General features: G+C 44.2%; 1 protein-coding gene and 2 long non-coding RNA genes across 6 annotated transcripts in view; 2 read left to right on the plus strand and 1 right to left on the minus strand.

Moving 5' to 3' along the window:
- The window catches only part of CFAP47 (cilia and flagella associated protein 47), a 642,607-nt gene that overhangs the window by 84,053 nt on the left and 540,359 nt on the right, over nt 1-18,195 (minus strand). For all 3 annotated transcript variants that reach the window (XM_039536653.1, XM_039536643.1, XM_039536662.1), the window contains one exon: nt 244-403. In XM_039536653.1, coding sequence (XP_039392587.1) covers nt 244-403 — 160 coding nt within the window. The remainder of the gene's footprint in view (nt 1-243; nt 404-18,195) is intronic.
- LOC120404360 lies at nt 4,389-5,277 on the plus strand. Its single transcript, XR_005597959.1, has 2 exons — nt 4,389-4,457; nt 4,986-5,277. It is a non-coding gene; the product is annotated as an uncharacterized LOC120404360 (long non-coding RNA).
- LOC120404363 overlaps nt 12,762-18,195 on the plus strand; it is a 103,865-nt gene continuing 98,431 nt past the window's right edge. The window contains exons 1-2 of one of the 2 annotated variants that reach the window (XR_005597961.1): nt 12,762-12,810; nt 17,541-17,688. This is a non-coding gene — a long non-coding RNA (uncharacterized LOC120404363). Of the gene's footprint in view, nt 12,811-17,451; nt 17,511-17,540; nt 17,689-18,195 lie in introns of both variants that reach the window. The other variant, XR_005597962.1, reaches the window with a different exon arrangement.

Below are 18,195 nucleotides of genomic sequence, written 5' to 3' on the forward strand. Positions count from 1 at the left end.
AGGTTTTTAAAATGTTTAAGAAGCTTCATTTAAAATTAAATTAAAATGCAGAGCCCCCCAGACCGGTGGCCAGGACCCGGGCAGTGTGAGTGCCACTGAAAATTAACTTGAGTGCCGCCTTTGGCACACGTGCTATAGGTTGCCTACCCCTGCAATAGGAGTTGCATTCATATATCTGAGGAAAAAATATGACCATTGGCTGAAAATGTTCAACAGTGATTTTTTTCGTATCACAATAATTACCTTTTCAGTTCTTTGTTTAAATCAGCAGGATCATCATAGGGCCAGTTTTCACCATTCTCCTTCACTACATGAACAATCACCACAGCTTCATACAATTTCATTGTGTCAGGCACAAACAACACCGGGATGTCCAGTTTACCTTTTGGAGGTAGTGGGATTGCTGTAAAATAATACAACAGTTTGTCACTAAGGTGGAAAAAGCTTTGAGTCATTTAGTCACTTTCTATTTATGCATTTCTCTTTGTCTAGTCCACAGAATATTTAATTTGGCCTTTATCATAAAGGACTATTTTCTCAATTAGAACAAAATTATTTTAACCTTTTATTGCAAGAAGTCAAATAATATATTGTTGCTCACAATGAAATGGACAAATGCATGCTTTATTTAAAACCCCAGCTCCTGGAGACAAGTGCTTACATGAAAATCCCAGCTCTCACTTAAAAAAAAAAACAAAAAAACCCAAAGTTTTAACCTTAATAGTCGTGGAGAAAAGCTTGCAAATGTGACCAGAAGGCACCTTGCAGGCTCAAAAACCTGGAGGTGAATTAAAAACCCCAAATATGTATTTAAGTAATAATTTTAAGGTGATCTCATGATCTTTTGGGGTCTGACTCAAGAATTTTGAAAAGTTAAATGAGTCTAACACTATGTATAAAGATCCAATCAAAACCAATCCTTTATAAGTGTCACGTCTACACATGGCTAAATTGTTTTTTTTCTGGTTCGCCTTTATTTAATGATAAATATTTTGTATGAGAGGAAATAATTAGTACATTTGGACAGGTGACTGAACAATATAAAATACATAATGTAACTTTAAAAACATGCTACTAAAACTAGTTTGATATTTTAGATTTTATCCATGAACATCGCACTTTAAATTATTTCATGCTCTATGTTTAAGTTGCATATCACTGACTTTGACAACTATTTCCTTTAAATATATTTTAATATGATTTAGTTCCATGTTTGCAATTGATTTTGCTCATTGTATATTTCATCCCATGTTGCAGGTTGCATTTCTCCCAGAGCCCTTGTTTGTACCTCCCCTTTTTAATTCTTGACCTTCTCAGCATACTTAAAAGCCTACAATGACAATCATTTATAGAAATGGACAGTGCTTAATTTGTAATGAAAGAGGTGCCGGGGCTAACACAATTTTTTTTACATTCATAACTGATGCAATAAGCCTAGAGGTGCCAGGGCTCAGCCCACCACAAGCCCTGGAAGTGTCCCATCTTATAGTGAAACCTGACCCTAAACACTCTACTTAGTATGCCATTTTGGAGAGACAGCTTTACATAGTTTCACAGATTTTAAGGTTAAAAGACACCATTGTCGTCATCTAGTCTGAGTTCCTGCACAGCACAGACCATATGACTTCCCTGAGTTTTTTGTTTGTTGGTTTCTTTGTATTTGTACTATAACAGATGTAAGCAGAGTCAGGATGAGATCTACCCTGACATCTGGTGGTACATTATGAGGAGTGGGCAAAGGAATTTTAGGAATGTGCATTTGCATTGGAAAACCCACTCCACTTAGCATAACACACAGCAGCATGGGATGGTTATTTTCACACTGTGGAATCCCCAATTTCTTTGTTATTGGGGCAGGAAGGAAAAAAAGGGGCTGTTACCTTAATTATGTGAATGAGGAACTATGAGACTGCTTTATGACAGAAATGACTCAACCTACATTAAATAGTACTTGCTAGCCAAGGGACATGGGTTCCAAAACCCAGTGAAGAGAGAGAGGGTGGGGACTGGTGTGTGTACCTGATGGTATGGGCCCCTTTTGAGGGCCTGGAACACCAATTGCACTTCCTCCTCTCTCCACTGTTAAAGAGCAGAGCTAATTTTGAATCCTTTAGGAGTCTATCTAGAGGTTGCTGACCTGAATTCACATTGGGCCATGTGGCACTGGGGCTCTCCTACTACAAGTTGAAATCACTAAGAGCTGAAGTCACTAAAAGAACTAAGCTTACTGAGCGGAAATCACTGAGTGCTGTGTTAAGTAGTGGGAGAGCCTGAAGATCTATCACCAAGCAGCTGGCAGAGCAGAGCAGTCTGCAGCATGTTGGAGCAGCCCATGGAACAGTGAGCAGTGTGGAGCGGTTTGTGGGGGACGGCTGACGTGGTTCACGGGTCTGCTGGAGGAGCAGCACAGCTGGTGGTGTGGAGCCAGTCCTGGTGAAGGCTGCAGCAGAACTCCACGGAGAAGCGGGGCAGTCGGCCCTGGCCCACGTAAGGTGTCCCTTAGCACCCTGTGTGTGCGACCCCTCCCCCCATTTCCACCTGGGGGGGGGGGGAACTCTGCAGATAAACTTTTGAACTCTGGGGTGGCACTGACCAGAGACTGAGACTTTTGGGTTGTTGGACTTTGGGGTGATTGGACTTAAGACCCTAAGGACAGTGCCAAATGTACTTGGAGGGGGGTTTTGCTTCTGGTTTGTTCCTCCTTTATTAAAAGGATTTTGCTACACTCAGACTTTGTGCTTGCGAGTGGGGAAGTATTGCCTCCTGGAGGCGCCCGGGGGGGTGGTAGGTAATTGTCCCAGGTCACTGGGTGGGGGCTCGAGCCGGTTTTGCATTGCGTTATTGAAACGGAACCCCTGGATACTGAACCCGGCCCTTGTTGCTGCCAACTCAGAGGGGCAGAAGGGTTACACATACAGCATTTTCTCTCATATTGTTGGAACCCTTCTTCACTGTCAGAAATTCTTTGAAAATAAAGAACACATCACTAGAATAAAAGTTAACAGACGGACAAATTAGTTTTGAGGTTTTAACTATTGAAACTTCGTGGAATATTCAAATTCTGTACTGGGCGCTTTAAATCACTATTTTGAACAATCTTTTGATTACACAGAAATGTTTACCTACCAAACTTTTATTTGAAATTTATAAATTGTAAAAACAGGCATAATTTTTCCAGCCTTCCCAGAAGAAAATCTTCTAAAGAGGGTCATCTGAGTATGACCTTCATTTTAGTAATGGTATTATTTTATCCTGGGAGATTCATGTTCAGTCACATAGATGGTAGTACATTTCTTCTCCATGCAGCTTGATTTTTGGTCTGTAGCAAAGCTGGTAGAAATGGTCTGAATCTAGCAGTGAAATAAGTTCTTTGAAACAAAGTAGCTGTATACATTCTCTTTCCTAGTACTCAATTAAATACTAGGTTTGAATCTCTACTAACTCATTTGCTAAATACTGTATTTTGTGTCAGAGTTTGTGTTTTTTTTAAAGAGCAAGTCATCAAGATCTTAATTTCTGTTAAACAAGTTAAAATATAAATTTGTACAATGCTAAGACTATTCCTGCAGAAATGAATGGATATACTATGAGCTAGATTCTGGAGGGTAACCAGATTTCACAGAGTGAAGTCAGGGAGTGTGTGTGTACATGCACACACACATATTGCTCACCTTTACTCTCTCCTGCCCCTGCTCCAGCTCTGTGCATGCTGGTACCCCTGCACTATGTTAAAAGAGGAATAAGACCTGCTCTAACTTGTTCAGTCTGCAGTAGTCACTGCGTTTTAACACAAAGCACTAAACACTACTGTACAGCTAAACTTACTGACCCTTGCCACATACAACAATCTACAGAAGTTCGAGAGATGGAATGTGCCTGCCAGGGTTCAGGGCTTCTGCCCCTCTCCTGCTGAAGCCCCGAGCACTGGCAGGTGGGCCCCACAGGGCTGAAGCCCTGAAACCCCCATCCCTGCAGGGCAGAAGTCCCTAGCCCCACCAACCTGCCACAGGACAGAAGCCCCAAGCTCCCCCCCCCCCAGTCTGGTAGGTGGAGAATGAGGGGACGTGGAGGGCTCCATGAGCTACATTTTAACTGTAAAAGAGCCACATGTGGCTTGCAAGCCACATTTTGGGCATCCCTGCTCAGAATATGGTCAGCCCCTAAGGCACTCAAATGCTGTATGCTATATGAAGTGTTGTTTTGGTTGACCTTGTCTGTGAAGACCGAGGCGCAAAAAGCATTGAGTACGTCAGCTTTTTCCACATCATCTGTCACTATGTTGCCTCCTCCATTCAGTAAGGGTCCCACACTTTCCCTGACCTTCTTGACATCATAGACAAAAGTCTACATTACAGAAATTGTCATCACAAATGACACCCTAGCCAGCAGTTTCAGCAGAGACTAAATGGGCCTGGAGAATGAACTATTTTAAAGTGCACCAGGGTTGAAACACATTGGTAGGGCAATTTGGGAAAGCTTGTATTGGCACTACCCAAGCTGTGACCATCTGTACCATATTTCTGTCACCTTTCAATTGCACTTAGCACTTTTAAAAAATGGAGACTTTTTTTTAATCTGTAATAGCTAAGCTTGGAAAGATTAGTTTTTTGTTGGTAAATGTCTAGATTTCATTGTACATGCTGAAACTGATGAGAAAATATTTCCATTGATAACTGAAATTTGTAGATGGACAAAGTAAGAAAAATGCTGCTTGCAACGTTATTAGTTTGATTTAAGGATATCTACTTTGTATATTTTGACATATGATGTGTTTTAAAGATCATAAAGCTTTACCTTTTGAATCTCAATATCTGCTGTCATTAAATAATTATTGTCTGACACCTCCCCCCAATTATTTTGTACAACTGTGGAAATTTAAAGAGATATAAATTGGGAAAAGAGAGTCAGAATAAACAGATATTAAGACATTTTTGGTAGACATTTTTCTGCTGTTTAATACTACATATTGCACCTTTTTTGAACAGAAAGTCTCTATTCCTGAGAACCACCTAGGAGTCATGACTTGAATAGCAGAACTTCCAGTGTGGGGTGAAGCATCTGACAAGCATGCTGAGACACCAGATGGCAACTGGTTGGAAGTTTCATCGGTGGAAGAGGAGCAAGTTAAATGAGCTAAGGACACCAAATTTGTCTCAGCCAGATTGGTGCAACTAAAATGACCCTGGCCTTGTCTTGTTTGATTTTTTTTCAGTACTTTCAAAAGTAATGGTGTTGATGGATATGCATAAATAAGGGGTCTCGCTCTCCCTCCTTCAAGCAAACTTTCATGCACTGTGTGTTGGCGGTGATTGCATACAAGTCTACCTTAGGAAACTCCCAAGTTAAGGGTTTGTTGTTGAGGACTCATGAGTCTAGCTCCCATTTAATTTTCGGAGAAGTGTCTGCTGAGCTCATTGGCGATGCTGTTTTGAATACCTGGAAGGTAAGAAGCTGAGATGACTATCTGGTTGGCTATGCACCAAATCCAGAGTTTATTGCTTTGCACAGAATGTGGGGGAACATGCCCCTGCCTATTGATATAAAACATCCAGGCCACACTGTTTGTTATGATCTTGACTGATTTGACTCTTATCAGAGGAAGGAAGTAAAGGTAAGCAGTTCTGACTTCTCTCAACTCTAGAAGTTTGATGCGGAGAAGCTGCTCTTGGGATGATGATTTGCCCTGTATTGTGAGAGGCACCAGATGTTGGCCCCCACTGCAAGAGGGAAGCATCTCATATTGCCATAATGCAAGGGGAATCATGAATATGTGGGACTCCTGCACAGACCTGAGGACGGTCTTTCCACCAGCTGAGTGACAGCAGAATACAGACACTTGCTTGTCCAGTCTGTGCTTGTTCAGTATATAGACTGTCCTGAGCCATCCCTGAAAGCGTCAAAGATGTACCTTGAAGCTTAGGGTTACAAAAACACAAGCTTCCATATTTCTCAATAATTGAAGACAATTCCTTACTGAGGTTTGAGGGCTGAGATGAATCTTTGAGATAAGATTCTTTAGGATGAAAAATCTGTCCGTAGGTAAGTGAGCCCAGCCTGCCACCAAATCCAGAGAATCTCCTGTGAAATCTATATTCTATACTGGTGTCAGAACAGACTTCTCAAGATTTAGTTGGGGGCCTAGTCAGTGGAATAATAAGCTTGTCATTTGTACTGCTGACCACACCTCTTGATAAGTTTGGCTCCTGAGCAATCAATCATCGAGGTAAGGGAAAACAATTATCTTTAAACAACGAAATTGGGTGGCTACAGAGACCATGATCTGTGAAAATACCTTTAGGCTAAGGAGAGGCTGAAAGGGAGAATGCAACACTAGTAGTGGTTGACTACAAAGTGAAGAAATCTCTTGTGAGAGGGATGAATTGTGACATGAAATTAGGCGTCTTGAAGGTGTGATGGGGCAAGGCGAGATGCCTACAGTAAAGTAGTGAGAAACAGGTATGTTAGCCCCAGGCTAAACAAATCTCTGGTACCATGGTAAGCAAATGGCAGTTGCTCCAGGTTAATCAAGACACCTGGGGCCGATTAAGATCCTTCTAGAAGGCAATGGAGATAGCTACATTGATTGGGACACCTGAAGCCAATCAAGGGCTGGCTGGAACTAGTTAAAAGCCTCCCAGTTAGTCAGTGAGGTGCGTGTGTGAGGGGTTGGGAGCAAGAGGCACAAGGAGCTGAGAGTGAGAGGGTGTGCTGCTGGAGGACTGAGGAGTACAAGCATTATCAGACACCAAGAGGAAGGTCCTGTGGTGAGGATAAAAAAGGTGTTTGGAGGAGGCCATGGGGAAGTAGCCCAGGAAGTTGTAGCTGTTATGCAGCTGTTACAAGAGGCACTATAGACAGCTGCAATCCACAGGGCCCTGGGCTGGAACCCGGAGTAGAGGGCAGGCTCGGGTTCCCCCCAAACCTCCCAACTCCTGATCAGACACAGGAGGAGTTGACCCAGACTGTGGGTTCCACCAGAGGGAAGATCACTGAGGTGAGCAAATCCGCCAATAAGTGCAGGACCCACCAAGGTAGAGGAGGCACTTTGTCACAAAGGTCAAGAATCACAAACTAATCCCTGGAATCTATGGAGGGAATTATAGGTGAAAGGGTCACCATCCTGAATCTATGTTTTACACAGTTGTTCAGACATCTAATATCGGTCTCTCTCACCATGGTTCTTTTTTTGGAACCAGAAAGTGCTTGGAATAAAACACCTTTCCCCTGTATTGCACAGGAATGGGACCTATAGATCCTAAGTGTAGAAGAGAATTGACCTCCTGTCTCAGCAACTGATTGTGAGAGGGGTCCCTGAAAAGGGACAGGGAAGTGGTGTGGGCGGGGGAGGGTGGAAGTGAAATGGATGGGATAACTAGATGTTACTACCTCCAAAACCCATTTGTCGCATGTTATGCTCTCCCACAGAGCTCAAAATTGGGAGAGATGGTTTCCAAAGGGGGAAAGGAGACTGGGATGGTGGAGCAGTAAATCCCTGTTGAGCGAGTGATCCAGACTCTTGATCAAACCATCAAACTGATGCTTGGATGACACAGATGGCTGGGATGAGGGAGTCGTTGCAGTAGCTGGCTTCTCTTTAAAATATCTAGGCCTCTTGGCCCGTGTGGCCTACAGAAGGTAGAATAATGGGGTGGAAAAGATCTCTACATCATCTGAATCTTGCTAATCTTTCTCTGTTTGCAGGCATATAGTTCCTGAGAGATCAGAGCATGGCCCTCAAGTCCTTCAAGGTGTGAACGATAGAATCATAGTAAGTGTAGGACTGGAAGGGACCTCAAGAAGTCTTCTAGTTCAGTCCACTGCACTCAAGGCAGGACTAAGTATTATCTAGACCAGTGGTTCTCAAACTAGGGCCACCGCTTGTTCAAGGAAAGCCCCTGGCAGGCCAGGCCGGTTTGTTTACCTGCCGCGTCCACAGGTTCAGCCGATCGCAGCTCCCAGTGGCCGCGGTTCACCGCTCCAGGCCAATGGGAGCTGCAGAAAGCGGCGCGGGCCAAGGGACGTACTGGCTGCCAATGAACTGTGGCCACTGGGAGCTGCGATCGGCCGACCCTGCAGATGCGGCACGTAAACAAACCGGCCTGGCCCGCCAAGGCTTTCCCTGAACAAGCGGTGGCTCTAGTTTGAGAACCACTGATCTAGACCATCCTTGACAGGTGTTTGTCTAACCTGTTCTTAAAAATCTCCAATGATGGAGATTCCATAACCTCCCTTGGCAATTTATTCTTGTGCTTATCCATTCTGATAGTGAGGAAGTTTTTCCTAATATCCAACCAAAACTGCTCTTGCTGCAATTTAAGCCCATTGCTTTTTATCCTGTATTCAGAGGTTAAAGAGAACATTTTTTCTCTCCTCCTTGTACCTGAAAACTGTTATAATGTCCCTCCTTAATCTTCTCCAGACTAAACAGGCCCTATTTTTTCAATCTCCCTTCATAGGTCATGTTTTCTAGACCTTTAATCATTTTTGTTGCTTTTCTTTGGACTTTCTCCAATTTGTCTGCATCTTTCCTGAAATGTGGAACCCAGAACTGGACATAATACTCCAGTTGAGGCCTAATCAGTGTGGAGCAGAGTGGAAGAATTACCTCTCATGTCTTGCTTCCAACACTCCTGCTTGTACATCCTAGAATGATATTTGGATTTTTTTCAACAGTGTTTGCACTGTTGACTCATATTTAGCTTGTGGTCCATTATGACCCCCAGATCCCTTTCTGCAGTACTCCTTTCTGGCCAGCCATTTCCCATTTTGTATGTGTGCAACTGATTGTCCTTCCTAAATGGAGTACTTTGCATTTGTTCTTATTGAATTACATCGTATTTACTCCAGACCATTTCTCCAATTTGTACAGATCATTTTGAATTTTAATCCTATCTGCCAAAGCACTTGTAACCCCCTCCCACCTTGGTATCATCTGCAAGCTTCATAAGTGTCCTTTCTATGCCGTTATCTAAATAATTGATGAAGATATTGAACAGAACAGGAAGATATTGAACAGGACCGCATTTGATATGCTCCTCCGGCTTGACTGTGAACTACTGATTACTATTCTCTGGGAACAGTTTTCCAGCCAGTTATGGACCCTCCTTATAGTAGCTCAGTCTAGTATTTCCTAGTTTGTTTATGAGAAGGTCATGTGAGACAGTATCAAAAACCTTACTAATATCAAGATATACCACACATCATCTGCTTCCCACAAGGCTTGTTATCCTTTCAAAGAAAGCTATTAAGTTGCTCTGATATGATTTCTTCTTGACAAATCCATGCTGACTGCTACTTATTACTTTATTATCTTCTATCTTGTAAACTTCTAGGTGTTTGCAAATTGATTGTTAATTATTTGCTCCATTATATTTCCAAGTACAGAAGTTAAGCTGACTGGTCTGTAATTTCCCGGGTTGTCCTTATTCCCCTTTTTATAGATTGGTACTATATTTTTCCAGTCCTCCTCTTACCATACTTCTTATCTTTCTACACAGCAGGACAGTTTGGTCTTGTGCCCTAATAATTTTTCTCTAGAAAAACTGCCAACTCTCTTGAACTGTTTTTCCTATTAGACTTGCTTCCCATGGGATCTTAGCTACCAACTCCCCGAGTTTTCTAAAGCCTGCCTTCTTGAAATCCATTATCTTTATTGTGTTTTCCCTCCCACTATTCCTTAGCATCATGAACTCATCATTTCATGATCACTGTCACCCAACCTACCTTCCATTTTCAAAATCTTAGGGAGGAAATGGTTATTTGTCAAAATGAAATCTAGAACAGCCTCTCCCCTAGTAGCTTTCTCCACCTCCTGAAATAAAAAATTGTCTCCAATACATTCCAAGAACTTGTTGGATAATGTGTGCCCTGCTGTGTTATTTTCCCAATAGATGTCTGGGTAGTTGAAGTAGCACAAGGTAGTAGTCAGAGGGTTGGATGATCCTCAACAATCCCTCTCGTACCATCTCGGATATGAGCCCCTGGCAGGCAACATACCTTCTAGGATGCCATGTCAGGATGACAGATGGGTGCCTCCGGTCCCCTCAGAAGAGAGTCACCAATCACCACTACCCTACATTTCCTCCTGGGAGTGATGTCTGCGATCCTCCCAGTCTCAGGGGGGCACCTGGCTTCTTCACTTTTGGGGGCGATTCCTGATTGATCGTTACCGGGGCAGCATAACCGTTCTTCATCACCGAGGGTGAGTTGGGAGTAGGGGCAGAGCACTGCCTGCTGCCAGAAGTAACCAGCAGCCAGTATCCTCCCTGTGACAGAGCCATATCATCCTCCCTGCGGATATGACAGCAGTCCTATCTAGCTGGATAGCTTCCTCAGCTTTGGATATCTCCATATGAATACTCTCAATGAATTCCCAGTGTGCATGGATGCTCCTCAGTCGATCATCCACCTCCTGTAGCTCTTCCACCTGCTTCCTGAGAGATTCCACCAGCAGACACCTTTCACAGTGGACGGATTCCCCTAGCCTGGCTTTCTGAGAGTGGGAAATGCAGACCATAGTCTCTGCAAATCCACACCAGGATCTGAGTAGAGGCATCCATGGTTAGGATGTCTGTCTGGATACAGGTGCAGGTGGAAGAGACAGGAGTAGCGTTGGCACTGGCGATGCAGCTTTTCCTAACCATAGCGATTATATTATGACTTCCTCTTATGAACTCCCCTGTTTGCTGCTCTTGCTCACTAGCTCCCCTTAACCTCTGTCTTTTAAGGCCTTCTCTCCAAGGTCAGCCCTACCACCTCGTTAGTCATATAGGGGGAGGATGATCAGAAGGCTGATCGAGACTGATCAAAGATGATCCTTAGAACAAAGGCTCAAACAGTGAAGGGAATCATCAGCAGACTCTGAAAACAATTTGTGACCATCAAAAGTGAGATCTTCAGCAATACTTTGCACCTTGCTACGAAAGCCCAACAGTGGTGGCCAAGATGCTTGACTCATGACTATGGCAGTGGAAATGGACCAAGCTACAGCATCAGCTGCATCTAGGGAGGCCTGCAATGATGTCCTTGCTAAAAGCTGACCTTCAAGGCCATCCTGTATGATGGCCTTGAATTGCTCATGATGCTCCTCTGGTAGAGATTCAATAAAGGTGTTACATTTTTTTGTTGTTCAAATGGTCATACTTTGATGTAGGCACCTAATGGTTTGCTATTCGAAACTGCAGTGTTGCCAAGGAGTAACTCTTACAACCAAAGAGGTCAAGACTCTTCTGGTCCTTATATCAGGGGTACACATAGCTTTGCGTTATATACCACATTCATTAACTGCTTCTGCTATCAGAGGGTTTGGTGAAGGATGAGAGAATAAAAACTCACTCTCGGTCTGGGATGTAGTATTTTTTAATCCGCATGCTTACAAGTAGGTGATGGTTGACAGCCCTTGGTTCCTGTTCCTCAATAGTCAGTTCCAGGGCCGACCTCAGGGAAAATGGCACCCTGGGCGAATTTGCATTTTGGTGCCACTCCCATTATCCCTGCCCTCCACAGGCTCCCTGCCTATCACCGCTGGGCCCCACTGCCTCCCCCAGTGTTTAATTTGTATTGAGAGAGATGCCAGAGCTCAGCCCTAGCACAAATTAAGCACTGGCAAGACGGCCTGATATCGGCAGCTGCTAGCCAGGCACCCAGCTCTGAAGGCAACTTCACCACCAGCAGCAGCGCAGAAGTAAGGGTGGCACGGTAGATGGTGTATTGCCACCCTCACTTCTGCTCTGTTGCTGTGGCTTGTGGTGCCTGGGGCTCAGCATGTGGCTCCAGGCAGGCTTTGCACTGTCACACGGGGGCTGCATCTTGCCAGAGCCCATGGCCCTCCTGCAGACCTCTGGCCACTCCTGGCTTACTAGGACACCATTTCAGATTTTGGTGGGGGTGCAGAGAGGCAACTTTAACAGTGATTCCAGGGGATACTTAGGCACCTGAAAACTCTTGGGTTTTTTGCAGATAACTTAGAAATTAGCTGTTGATTTCACTGTACACACACACACGAATATACAAACATATTTTCATCAGTAATAATTGAAATTTACAGATAGGGAAATCCAAAAAAATGCTGCTTGAGAACTTGTTAAAGTCAAAATTCAGTGATACAAACTTCTGAATTAGAGACTAGTGAATGATTAGTTACATCAACAAATCATGTCTGGTTTTAGGATATTTATTTTGTAAATCTTGACATGTGATATTGACACTTAGTGGTTTTTGCAGTATTGTTGTAGTCATGTTCATACCAGGATATGAGAGCCACAAGGCGGGTGAGGTAATATCTTTAATTGGACTAACTTTGGTTGGTGAAAGAGAAACTCTCAAACCTATAGAGCTCTTCTCCAGGTCTGTGGAGCTCAAAAACTTGTCTCTTTCACCAACCAAAGGTGGCCCGAACAAAGATATTACCTCACCCACCTTGTCTCTCTCTTTGTGTTGTACAGCTTTAAAGCCTGAACTCTTTGAATCTCAACTTCTACTGCCATTAAAAAAAAATCTGGCCTCCCCCCATAACCTCCTACACTTGTGAAAATTAAAAATTATAACAATACAAAAAAGCTTGAAAATTAAAAAAAAGCATCAAACTAATAAAAATTGCACTCTACCAAGCCTATTTACAAGCCACCAGGGCATCAGGACTGCAGCAGGGGGAGGGAGGCGGCAGAGCCTATCCCCACTGGAGTTATGTCCCAGTTCAAGGGCCTGAAACTGTAAGTCACAATCGCACATTGTCCTCACCCTAACAGCAGGACCCCCAGCAACTTCCAGAGGATGAACAAGGTTTGCAGGATATTGGACTAAGTCAGAGATGTGAGTAAAAAAAATGAGCTTATTTATTCTTGATGCAGTATAGAAATGGGCACAGCACTTTGCCCAACAGCTTAGATAAGGCCCTGCCCCAATGAATTTCAGTATACTGTTAAGTACAACTAGTAGAAAGAGATACAGTTACAAACAGAAAGTCTGAGGGTGGGGATAGGCAATCAAGAACTGAAAGAAAGGGAGATGGGTTTCGAGAAGGTTAAAGCGGGAAGGCACCACCTACTTAATGGTTAATCTGCCATTAAAATGGAACTACAGAACCACTGTGCTGGGAACATTCCTGGGACAGGGCACAGTGCAGTGAATCCGCATGCTACTCCTCTACCCACTGTGGCTCCCACTCCCACTTCTGTTCAGAATGGGGGTGGGGAGAGGCACATGGGGGAGCGATCTCATACCTATTTATCTCCTGTGCACCCACCTGCCTGACTTTGGGGAGGCAGCCCCTGGGACCAAGCCAATGAAGCTTCTGAGCCAGGAAGCAGAGAGGATCCTTACCTCCCACCTCCCTACAGCTCCCAGCTATTTGGTGCACTTGCTGTTTGTTTGCCTCTCTCCATCCCAAGCTCCAGCAATTGCCGTGGAGGGGAAGTGGGGGCAGGAGAGGGGTTGGCAGGCAAACCCTACAGGTACCCTGCAGGGAGGGGGGAGGGGAACTCAGCAGGCAACCCCTGGCAGAAAACTGGGGTGCATGTGACCCTGTGTGCCCCCCCTCATGTGTCATTTCTCTGCAGGGGAGGGATGGGAGCAGGCTGCAGCATCCAGGTTAGCGAGGTGTTCACCTCTGCAGAGCTAAGTGTGTGCTCCCCAACCTGCTAGCAGTGACAGGAGAAAGAGCAAATCCTTTCCTGGACAAGTATGAGGCCCTTAGGGGATGACAGTGCAGGCCCACCCAGTCCCCCACCACAACCTAGATAGCAGGGAGGCTGCCCCAAGCCCCCTGCTGGGACACATAGAGGCAAGCTGCTGGCGCACACACACCCCTTCTCCCCCACCCCCGAACCTCAGCCGCCCATCCCAGAGGTCAGATCAGGAGCCTCTTCCAGCCCAACTCCAGGCCTGGCTTCTAATGCAGGGAGCCTTCTATCCCAGGAGAGGGGGGGGATCCCCGGGCACCCCCTGCTCCCACCGGAGGAGTTACCTGGCTGAGTGCCTAGCCAAGGTGCAGCTTGGATCCGCCCTCTCTAGTGCTGCCTGTCTCTCCCCTGGCTGGCTGCCTGCCTCTGCAAGCCCAACTGGCTCTTGGTTGGCAGGTCAGGTCAGGTCACATGAGGTATCAAACTGTGCTCCCTTTAGCTCATCGCCCTGCGCTTTCGCTCCGATTGCCCAGGTCAAAAGCCGGCCCTGGTCAACTCTTTTGGTTGAGATGGAGGGAGTGGAGGCTGGAGTGAATGTTATGCTCCCTACAGGATAAATGGTACAAGGGGTCCCAGTAAGGCCACCGGAGGGCTCACAGGACATAGGAGGAGGCATCAACTATTGATCTTACCAGGTTAATGGGGGTTGAAGTCTTCTGTCCTCTGTCCATGTCAGTGTGGGTAGCAGAATGATGTCAAACATAATAAACAGGAGTACTCTGTACAGAAATCTGAGATTCAGAAGAGTCATCCTCAACATAATCCAGAGGGGATGGCAACTGCTCATCCTGGATATAGGAAGTCATGAGTAAGATGGTATAAATGAAAGATGCAGAGTCAGTGACCCAGCAAATATCGATTCGAGTAGCTGTCCAGTACTGGTAAGTAATGGTGATTCCAACACATTAGAGACAAGGAGGTCCTTCGAGAATCGCAGCTGCCATTGGTATATAAGCGGAAGATAGATAAGATCCTGTGGAGGTTAGATTCAGTGCTGATGCTACGGATGCCGAACACTTGGTGTAAGAATGTCCAAGGTCAGGCTCCACTGATACAAATGCAGAGGTACTTGATGATGGTATAGGTACTAGGGGTACAGCAAGATCTGGTGGTGCAGATCTCTTTGAGGAAGAATCTCTATCAGCTTTGGTATAGTGGTCCACAATTGAAGAGGTCCTCGGTGCCAAGTCCTGTTTTGTAGTATGACTCTTACATGACACTTTAGATGCCTTCACAGTATTGAAGCCAATCAGAGCCTTTATGGAATTTCATCTGGGACCTGAGGTCTCTGGAGCTATCTTGTGAGTTCATATAAAGTTTTCTGTACCATCGACACCAATGCACATGCTACCTTGCCTGAGGCATTTGATGACGGAGACCCTGAGATGGACATAGCAGCAGTGCTTGTATCCCTCAAGGCTCTCAGTGACTGGGATCCTGAGGTAGATGGGGCAACTAACCACTTGAAGACTTGGGTATGGGGGGTTGTCAGAACCGAGGCCAGAAGCTGGTCTTAGGGCTTTCTCTGTCATCAGTAATTAAACTTGATCTCCCTGTTTTTCTGAGATCTCATTTTGAAGGTGTAGATTTTGCACTTACTGGGGATATGATTGACTCCCAAACAGTGAAGACACTGAGAATGCCCATAACTGACTGGGATAGATTCCAGGCAGGAAAGAGTCTTTGTAAAACCCAAGAATCCTGGCATTCCCTAGAACTAAAGTTCAGAATAACCCCCTTAATGAGGAAAAAATGAAAGGAAAAAGGAGGGGACTGCAGTCCCAACAACTACTACCAAGCTAAACTAACTAATGCCACACTACTAAACTGAGGCGAGCAGGAGCAGCTCTATGTGCTGACCAAAGGTGTCTGACAAGGAACTGAGGGCGCTTCTCCCATGCAGACCTATATGTCCTTGGAGAAACCAGGATTTCTGAGCCTCAATATTCTCCTGTGGGCAGCAAATAGCTGTGAAACCCAATGATAAATGTGTGCTTCAATTCCTAGTGGCTGGCCCACAGATGATCACAGCCTACTACTGCTATGTGTTTCTCTTTGGCTCAAGAGGCAGAGGTCTGTGCAGTGGCTTACAAGTTCCAAGCCTGATGATGAACCATGTGGGAATCAATATGTTTCTACATGATGAAATCTGAAAAAAACAAATTCTATTTTTTTAAAACCTAGGAAGCTACAACAACAACAACAACAAAAACTATCCTCTCATTTTGACTCATTTTCCCTCCACTCTCTTCAGGGTTGACTGCTCAGCAAAGGGAGTTGGAGAAAAGGATAAGAGTGGTAAAGCCCTGTCCCCCAGTTTCCTCCTGTTGGAAAACGGCTCTAGACACCAATATAGCTTTCCCTGGTCTTTAAAGCCACTACTTTCCACTTCTGATTGGGTCTTTAGAAAAGCAGCTAGCTAGTCAGCTGCCTCAATGTTCCTGCTGCAAGCACCAGAACTACATCTCAGCATATAGCGGGGTATGATTTCAGTCCACCTCAGCATCAGCTGTCTGTACTGGTAGCTAGGGATACCTGGAGTGCAGTGGTGCTCTGGTGATGTTTCCTTCCCCTGGCTATGACATCGAGGCTGATGGGTAAAAGGACAGTCTGGCATACTGTTGCTACACCAGACTATACTACCTGGAAAATCTCCAGCTAGCCAGTCAAGCTACCTTTATGGCCCCTTTGCATTGCCAGAGCAGCACAGGGGTAACAGCTGGGCTGCGGATTTGGTCCTCTAGCTCTCTGAAAAAATGACATTAATAAAGTAAGTTGTGTTTTTTTTCAAAAGCTACAAATTAGATGAGTTTATTTTTATTTTCAGTTATTGTAAGGTATGAAAAAGCCTGAGAAAGTTTGGAGAATTATTCTGTGTCCGACTGTGTATACAGTAGCTAATTCTGCTTGTTAAAGAACATGAGTGCTTCTTAAAATAAATATTGTAATGATGAATCTATGTGATTGCATCCTGATCTCCAGTTAGTGGAAAACTGGTCATTAAACACCACACTAATTTTGTAATACCACTGCTAACTCATGATACAGCTCAATAAACATTATTATTATAAACTATTTATAATGACAATAATTCTTACATTATTAGGCTTGCTTATGATTGTTAACTAACCAACTGGTCATTACCTGCTAGTAAAGATTGATTTCCTTATGATTTTGCCTAATTAATAAAATAAATATGAAATATGCAAAAACCATATGCTGCTTTCTCTTTCTCTCTGTCATTTTTACTTGGTATGTATCTGCCTGCAAACACTGCATATTAAGGACTTGTTTCTACTTATCTCTAAGTATTTATATTGTAGTAACCCTGTAGCATATAGCCACAAAATATCCATAACTCTCTCTCTAGAGAGTTCAGTAGCAGTATATCTTTAATTAAGAATACACTGTCACAATTGCTAATGACCTTTGATCTAGGTAATGACAGTTACATGCTATTTTCTTTATTGGTGAGGAAACAGATGGTCTTTTGTAATTAGACCCTAATACATTGAGGGCTTTGAAAATTGGGAACATAACCTTGAATTGGATTAGATATTGAATAAAAAGCCAGTGTAGCATGTTCTAATTTACCTGTGACACTTAGAAGTTGGGCTGCTGCATTCTGAGCCATTTGAAATGTTTGTGTCTACTGTGTTAATCCCTAGGTACGGTGCACTTCAAGAAATAGCCTTTATTTAAGAAATGAAGGTGTGGATAACTATGGCCAAGTTTTCATCTGTGTGAGGACTGGATGCATTTTTCTTTCCAGGTGGAATGGGAAAAGATATTTATAGCCATTGCTGCAGCTTGGAAATTCAGACATTTGAGGTAAGACTATGCAAAACTCTGTTAATCTAGGGATGAACACCCTCAGTGGAGTGGGCCATGGATTCCTCAAGATCTCTGAAAGGCTTCCCCTTGCTTACTGACTGCACCTTTATCTTACCCAAGTTGAGTTTCAGCCAGCTGTTAATCACCTGGACATATGTTTCTTCGCAGCACTAAGGTAGGCAGGTTATGGTGTGGTCAGCTTTAGAAAGGACTATATCATTGATTTATTACTGGCAATTGAGCTTGCAGCATCTCAGTATGTCTTCCAGTGCTTTATCATAGATGATGAACTGGAGCCCTGTGGGATTCCACAGGTGAATACTCTGGTTGGGGAGGAGCAGCTGCCCATCACAACCTTCTGAGATCTAAGTGAAATAAGCAGAACCATCTGGCAGCAAGTCTCTCTCTTCTTGCTAGGTTCCCCAAGAAGGCTATCATGACCTCAGGATCATCTATGTTTAAAGCAGTAGATAGGTCTGCAAAAATCAGTCATCATTGTCTTGTCACTGTCCATCACTAGGAGCACAGTATGATTGGCACTCACTTTGTGTCAGTCAGAATCCTCATGGGGAGAGGATATTAACAGACGTTAGATGTTGCTGGAAATGATTTGCTAATACCTTCTCAGTGAATTCACTCAGAAGGGGAGGATTTAAGATCAGGTAGTTAGGGAGATATTGCC

This window comes from Mauremys reevesii, linkage group 1, assembly GCF_016161935.1.
Source record: "Mauremys reevesii isolate NIE-2019 linkage group 1, ASM1616193v1, whole genome shotgun sequence".
In the NCBI taxonomy this organism is placed as follows: domain Eukaryota; kingdom Metazoa; phylum Chordata; order Testudines; family Geoemydidae; genus Mauremys; species Mauremys reevesii.